Source organism: Echinops telfairi, unplaced genomic scaffold (genome assembly GCF_000313985.2).
Source record: "Echinops telfairi isolate 266 unplaced genomic scaffold, ASM31398v2 ScPeMD7_7458;HRSCAF=8496, whole genome shotgun sequence".
NCBI classification, from domain to species: Eukaryota; Metazoa; Chordata; class Mammalia; order Afrosoricida; family Tenrecidae; genus Echinops; species Echinops telfairi.
Window position 1 is genome coordinate 51,212,457 of NW_022111358.1, and position 8,262 is coordinate 51,220,718.

General features: G+C 42.6%; 1 protein-coding gene and 1 pseudogene across 1 annotated transcript in view; one reads left to right on the forward strand and one right to left on the reverse strand.

The window, feature by feature from the left end:
• TBCD (tubulin folding cofactor D) overlaps nt 1-8,262 on the forward strand; it is a 143,289-nt gene that overhangs the window by 10,434 nt on the left and 124,593 nt on the right. The window contains exon 5 of the mRNA XM_045299572.1: nt 7,856-7,957. Within this exon, the coding sequence (XP_045155507.1) occupies nt 7,856-7,957 (102 nt within the window). The remainder of the gene's footprint in view (nt 1-7,855; nt 7,958-8,262) is intronic.
• Nucleotides 1,585-7,744, reverse strand: LOC105979186 (annotated as a pseudogene).

The following is an 8,262-nucleotide window of genomic DNA, read 5'->3' on the forward strand; positions in this document are numbered from 1 at the left end:
GCCTTTAAGACCCCAGACGCTATACTTTTTGATAGCGGGGCACCATCAGCTTTCTTCGCCACATTTGCTTATGCACCCATTTGTCTTCAGTGATCCGTTTGACACCTCGTGATCACACAGGCTGATAATGTTCTTCCATGTGGGCTTTGTTGCTTCTGAGCTAGATGGCCGCTTGTTTACAACTCTACATTTCTTTAAGCTTCCAGGGGATGCTGGTGTATGCCCAGGGGAAGACTTTGGAGGATTTCGGGGTGGGGTTGTGTCTCTTGGGGTTGTTGCAGCCTTGTTGCTATGTGGTGGAGAGAGGCCTGGGATACACACTGCCCTGCAGCTCAGGTTACAGGGCAGGATCCAACTGTGTGTAGCTTGCTGCATATGGAGAAAGGTCAGTGAGTTTGGGGACCTTTGAGGTCCTTGGGCACTTGTTGCTCCTAAATCTTGGGACAGTCCTGTAGATGAGGTGGTATGGTTTTCAGTTTGTATCTCTGTTGAGCCTTTTGTGAGATTGGTTAGATTAGGACAAGACATACATAGTTAATAAATGAAATAACTGAAGGAGTTGGAGTTGTTAGGGTCCATTGAGTAGGTTCCAACTCACAGTGACCCTGTGCACAGCAGAACGAAACACTGCCTTGTCTTGTGCCAGCCTCATAATTCTTCCTATGCATCAGCCCATTGTTGCAGCCACTGCGTGTGCCCTTCTTGTTTAGGGTCTGCCCCTTTTTCACTGCCCATCTAATTTACCAGGCATGGTGTCCTTCTCCAGGGACTTGTCTCCCCTGACATGTCCAAAGTATGGAAGATGAAATCTCGCCATCCTTGCCACTAAGGAGCGCTCTGATCATACTTTTTCCAAGAGAGATTTGTTTGTCCCTTTGACAGTCCATGGTACTTTTAATATTCTTTACCTGCACCACAATCCAAATGCATTGATTCTTTGGCTTTCCTTAGTCAGTGCCCAACTTTCACATGCACTTGAGGTGATTGAATATACTAAGGCTTGGGTCAGGTGCACCTTAATCCTCAAAGTAACCACCCTACTTTTCAATATTCTAAAGAGGTCTTGTGCAGCAGATTTACCCAAATGCAATGTTTTGTTTTGTTTTTTAACAGAAAATACACATTTATTATAAAATCGCCGTTGTTTCATGATGGGAGTAGAAAAATAACACACTCAGCTACTAAAAAAGCTCTGGAGCTGCTTTGCCATTCTGGGCTGCACCTTGGGGCTCCATGCTCGTGGAACGGGGGCAGCCCAGCACCCACAGCCAGTAGCGGCCCAGGTTCTGGCAGCCTGCGAAGCTTAGATGGTTCCCACGGATACTCCGGCCACGGTGGTCAGAGAGGAGAACTTGAGGTCAGCAGAGAACTGGTTCTGAGAAGGGCCGAGGCTGGGGGCGGTCCCTTGCCCTGTGCGGGAGTATACCAGTCTGCTGGGGCTCGGTGCTGGGTTTGCTGCCAAACTCTCTCTCCTGAGGGAAAGCTGCAACCAACCACTCCCAGGGCAGTGAGAGCCACCAATTTCCACTGGGGTGGCTCCAGAACCAGAAGCCAGGGTGGACTGCTGGCTGACATGTTCGTGCTTCAAATCCTGTCCATACTGGAGAAAGTGGACAGGGTGAGCCCCTCGAGCAGCAGCTCTGGGCCACAGCAGAGGAGCAGGATGCCTTCATGATGGTTTCCAGATGGAGCACGTAGGTCTGCAGCCCCAGGTAGTAGGCGGCCATCATGGCGGATGGGAAGGTCAAAGCCACGCTAATGCCAAGGGGCATCTTTCGTTGGCAGAAGTTTCCCTTTGTACTGAAGAACAGCTGGATAACTTCAATCCCGAGATAAAGCAGGAGCATCACCTCATCCAAAACTAGAGTAGGAGGCCTTTATACAGAAATAGGAAGAGTTCCAACAGGAAGTAGGTAGCGTAATACCAGCCGTTCAGAAAGAAGAGGATTTCCAGGGTCGTGGGGGACAAGCGTTATCTCTGGGATCTCACCTTGCGGTGCCATCTTCAGTCATCATGGAAACTCGTTTTTTTTTTTTTTAATTTATTATTTACTCTCTTGACTGCTGCTTCCATGAGCATTGCTTATGGATCCACACAAGATGAAATCCATAGCAACTTCAATCTTTCCTCCATTTATCATGATGTTACCTATGGGTCCAGTTGTGAGGATGTTGGTCTTCTTTACATTAAGTTGTCATCCATACTGAAGACTGCAATCCTTGATCTTCATCAGCAAGTGCTTCAAGTCCTTACTCTCAGTAAGCAAGGTTGCATTGTCTGCTTATTGCAGGTTGTTAATAAGCCTTACTCCAATCCTGATACTTCATTCTTCTTCATATAGTTCAACTTCTCTCATTATTTGCTCAGCGTAAACATTTATTAAGTGTGGTGAGAGGATACAATACTGAAACACACCTTTTCTGATTTTAAATCAGGCAGTATTCCCTTGTTCTGTTTACACAACTGCCTCTTGATTTGTGTACCAATTTCACATGAGCATAATGAAGTGTTCTGGAATTCCCATTTTCCTCTAAGGCTATCAAAGTTTGTTATAATCCACACACTCAAATGTCTTGGCATAGTCAATAAAACACAAGTAAACATCTTTCTGGTACTCTGCTTTTAGCCAAGATCCATCTGACATCAGCAATGATAACCCTTGTTCCGCATCCTCTTCTGAACCTCTTCTACATCCTGGCCTGAACTTCTGGCAGCTCCCTGTCAGTGTACTGTTGGAACCATTGTTGAGTGATCTTCAGCAAAATTTTACTTGCATGTGATATTAATGGTAATTGTTCTATGATTTGTGCATTATGTTGGGTCACCTCTTTGGAATGGTTAGAAATAGGGATCTCTTCCAGTCAGTTGTCTGCTTAGCTATCTTCCAAATTTCTTGGTATAGAAGAGTGAATGCTTCAGGTGCTTTATCAGCTTGTTGAAACATTTCAATTGGCATTTCATCAATACCTGAGCCTTATTCTTGGCTAATGCTTTCAGTGAAGTTTAAGCTTCTTCCCTCAGTACCATCGGTTCTTGCTCATATGCTACCTCTTGAAATGGGTGAATGTTGAATAGTTCTTTTTGGTACAGTGACTGTGTATTTGCCAGGCCAGTGAATTATTTAATGTGGTTCCCCTAGCCAAAGTTTCTAACTCCTAACAAACGACCTTTTCTTGAGCAGGTCTGCCAAGAAGCTGGGGAAGATACTTATAGGATTCACCCGTGAGTAATTATAAGCAGGCTTCCTTGAGTGGCATGCTCCCGTGTATAAAATAAGCTCTCTGAGAAGCAGGAGGAAGGGATCTCATTGTCAGCAAGAGCCAGAAGTGGAGCAAGTCTTCTGGATCTGAGATCCTTGAGCAGTGAACTTCCTGAGTCCAGGAGACTGCTATAACATCAGAGGAGCAGCAGCAGAACCAGGAACCAGGGCATGGAACAGAGTGATGGACTTCCCAACCCATGGAGCAAGTGAAGATGAGTGTTTTTGTGCAGGAGGTTGGTTTGCAGAGTGGGGTGCCACTGGGCACTTAATTTAGGAAGTTGGATTTGCTAACCTAAGGAGCTTGAGCTGAATGCCCTTGCGCTGGGGCTTACAGCAGAGTGGTTTGGATCTTGGGCATTTATTGGCAGACCTGAAACTTTGTAACATATCTTACTAAAAAATTACCCTGAGTGTTAAAATTTATTAACTTCCTTAAGAAACCCTTTAATCATGAATTTTGTCTGTGAGTTGTCAGTGTAGCCAATGGATATTAGAAATTAGAAAGGTAAAATAGCGTACACTAATTAAGACTATATAATATTTTTTCTATCTTCTCTTGATGCTTTTAGCATCATTCAATGTTTTTCCCATTGAATCTTTCCATATTGTAACTTGAGGCTTGATTTTTTTTTCTTTAGTTTTTCTCAGTTTAAGATATGTGAGAGTGTTCCTTTTACTTTTCTAACTGTATGCCTTTGCACGTTTCATTAAAATATTTGACTTTGTCTTGAGCGGCCCTTTGAAAATTTCTGTTTAGTTTTTTGACTTCATAGCTTCTTTCATTTACCTTAACCACTCTACAATAAGAGCCAGTGTCAGAGACTCTTCTGACATCCACTTTGATCTTTTCTTTCTTGCTTGTTTAATAATCTTTGGCTTTCTTCCTGCATGATATTCTTAATGTCCTCCCACACTTCATCAGATTTTCTGTCATTAGTATTTAAAGTAGCAAATCTGTTTTTGAGTTCTTGAAATTCAGGTGGGATAGACTCAAGGTCATATTTTGGCACACTTTTAATTTTCTTCACCTTCAACCTGAACTTGGATCTGAACCATTGACGGTCTGCTCCACAGTCAGCTCCTGGCTTAGTTTTAGCTGCTGATATTAAGCGTCTCCAATGCTTCTTCCTACAGATGTAGTCAGTTTGATTGTTGTATATTCCATCTGGAGAAATTCATGTGTGTAGTTGCCTTTTGTATTGTTGAAAAAGGTGTTTGCTCTGAAGAAGTCAGTGATCTTGGCAAAATTCTATCATTTGAGCTCAAGCTTCATTTCTATCACCAAAACAATATTTTCCAACTACTATTCCTTTCTCTTTGTTTCTAACTTTTGTATTCCTATCACCAATAATTGTCAATACATCTTGATTGCATGTTTGGTCAAATTTGGACTGAAGATGTTGGTAGAATTTTTCAGTTTCTTCATTACTGGCTTTCATTGTTGCCTCATTAATTTGAATAATAGCTGTATTGATTGGATTTCTATGAATGGGGATAGATGTAATCCTATCACAGATAGCATTGCCTTTCAAGATAGATCTTAAAGTGATTAATGCAACTCCATTTCTCTTGATTGTGTCATTCCTCATATAGTAGACCAGGGCTGCTCAATACATCAATCGCGATCGTCTAGTAGATCACTAATGTAGTGTGGGTAGATTGCTTGGCATTAAAAAAATAGACGAAAGCCTATCATCCATCCTGTCACTTAATTAATACACAGCATAGCCAATCAGATGCAATCTTAGGTGTCAAATGCATGCGCAAACAACTGTGCTGAGTGCAGCAAAACTGACAAGCTAAGTTACTGCCAATTTTTAGACCTTGCTTTTTTCTGTTAAGTGTAAGAAAGGGTATTAAAATTAGTGGGGGAGCTGGACCAAGTAAGAAGACAAAAACGTTATCACTTTCCTACGGAACGGGAGATTTTGACACTACAAGCCGACATTCAGCTGAAGTCCAGAGCGCATGAACTCTTCTGGAACGTACTCGCAGAGGGAAAGTACCCAAACATGAGAAAATGTGCTACCTCCTTGACTGCATGATTCGCTCTACTTATTTATGTGAGTCAGCCTTTTCCCACATAAAAATCATTAAGTCCAAGTACCGTTCCGCCACGACTGATGATCATTTGGAGGTGTGCTTGAGGCTGGCTGTCAGCAGCTTCTCTCCGGACTATGCATCCCTGACTCATTCCATTCAGTGCACGTCATCAGAGTAAACTCAGGTAATAACAAAATGTACATAGTTAATTGTGTTGTGTTGTGCAACATGGACTCATGCAGTTATGCAAGGTACATAAACATACATTGTACATATAAAGAATTCTCAATGCATTTATGAATACATGTAATAAATAAAAAATATATATATATTTTGCATTTTTGTAGTTGGTAGATCATTTTGACTTGATAATTTTTTTTTTGACTTGATAATTTTATAAGTAGCTCGCATGCTGACAAGGTGTGAGCGTCCCTGCGTAGACCATGTGATTTTCTGATTCAGATTGGCCAAAACCAGTCCATTTCAGCTCACTACACCCAAGATAGCAATTTTTATGTGTTCCATTTAATTTTTCATGATTTCTAAATTCTCTAGATTCATACAAGGGGGTTACTAAAAAAACAAAAGTTTTTTCCCCCCAAAAGCTACGTATTTAAATTTTTTTACAAAACACCTTATCACCTTCAGAGTACTCTCCATTACACTTAATACATCTGTCAAATCTGAGATTCCGTTCTTGTGGTTAGAAGCCCAGTGCGTAACTACTACACCACAAGGCTCCTCCCAGCGATTCCATTCTTGGCAATATTTTTCAAACTCCTCTGTTTGGATGGCTGACAGCACCTCCCTCTTATTTTTCTTCACTTTTTCTGTGTCAAATGGCTATCCTTTTATGCCCCTCTTTGAGGAAACAAAAAAGTCACATGGAAGGGTGTCGGGTGAGTAACGTACGTGGGGCAAGAGAGGCGTGCTGTATTTTGCCAAAAACTGGTGCACCGAGATGGCTGCATGAGCAGGTGGATTGTCCTGGTGGCAAAACCAGTCCCACATCTGCCACAAATCAGGCCTTTTTTTTTAGTTGTACACTGTTACTCAATCTTTTCAGAACCTCTAAATAGAAAGCTTAATAGTCTGACCTGGTGGAACAAACTGCAAATGCACTATCAAAAAACCAAATGAGCATCCTCTTGATCTTTGATTTCACTTGACAAGCTTTTTTTGGGCGAGGTGACAATGGCATGTTCCACTGGCTGGATTGATGTTGCTTTCGGGTTGGAAGAATAGCACCATGTCACCAGTAGTGACCTTGGGGAAAAAGTGTGGGCCACTTTGGAGCTGTTCTTTCAAAGCATGGCATGTTTCTAGTTGGTGATCTTTTCCCTGGTGAGTCAGAACCTGAGGCACAAATTTTGCAGCGATCCTTCTCATTCCCAAATCTTCCATTGAACCCAGCTCCAAGATAGTCAAGAAAACTCCCCCATCTCTTCAAGGGACCCTTGTGGGTCTTTGAGCACAAGTCCACGCATTTTTGTCCATATTTTTGTCTGGTAAGTTGATGGACATCCAGAGCGAGATTGTTACTCTATCGATATTTCACATTTTTTAAATGAGAAAGTCACTTGTACACTTAATTTTTTTTCCAATAGCGCTGTCTTTGTAAGTTGTGTTCAACATTACAACAGTTTCTGCAGCATGTTTTCTGAGCAGGAAATGAAATTTCATGGCCACACGCTATTCTCTTAAATTGGCCATCACAGAAAAATGTTTGAGTGAAATGGCTTTTATGAAAAAATTCACTGTGACCAGAGAGAACCACCTCAGGTGACACCCCTGGTGCACTAAGATGGGGTTGCTCAGTGCTCCCCTAGTGGGGCAGAGGGGGGTGGAAGGCGTATTATGAAAGCTCCACTTTGCCCAGTGCAATTCCGGTTCTTTGGGGATACCCCCTCATACTTTGTATATTTTTTATTAGATTTTTGCAGCTGTTTCTTCTCAGCTTGACTTGTGCCCCATCAGCAAATGAAGATCCTGAAGGCTTCACTCCCACAGGTTTTACTCCATTCATGTCACTGTGGTGAACCTTGAGAAAGCAGCTCCCCCGCAGTCACATTTCAGGTTGCTTCTGCCCCAAGGGACTCACCCTCTGGCACCAGTTCTGACTATGTTCCGCTTCCATTCATTAGGCCTTCAGCACCTGACACTGTTTCCATGCTCTGCATAAGGTGTTCAGCAGCTCCCTCCTCCCAGATGGGCAGCAGATCCCTTCTGTGTAGTCTGCTCTTAGTCTGGAAGCTCCATGAGACCTTTTCACCTTGGGGGACCCTGCTAGTGTTTGAAATACCAGCGACACAGCTTCCAGCATCATAGTAACACACTAGCCACCACAGTATGACAAACTGACAGATAAGTGTTGGGATGGATTGGGAGATTTTAACTTAATGTTCCTTTAGTCTTACTAGGTTATATTCCTGTACCATGATGTCATTAACGATTATTGAGTGGCTTTTATGGTGATTTTTGATGTGTAGGGGAAAAAATAACTTGCTACTGTATTTTTTATAATGATATGAATTTTTTTCATTTGGTAGGTTCGCGGATATAAAATATTTCTTCGTCTGTTTCCTCATGAAGTAGCTGATGTGCAACCTGTGTTAGATATGTTTGCCAATCAGAATCCTAAAGACCACGAAGTGAGTGAGTGTTCTCCCCCGTCTGTCCCTGCTCCTTTTCCTCTAGCCAGTCAGCTCTCTTCCCGTTCTCAGTTTTCGCTCAGGCTATTTTGGACCACTCCCCCATTTTTCTTTTATGTGTTGCTCCACTTTTTGCCCCTTTTAAGAAAGGCCCTGAATAAAGGGAAGAATGCTTACGTGATTTGGTGATAAATCAGTCACTATCCGTGGTGTGTCCACCAATTCCATGTGGGTGTTGGGCATAAACTGTGCTGCTTGGACTCCTGGGTATAGTGCCCTGCTCTTGTCATGTAGGGAATGGCGGG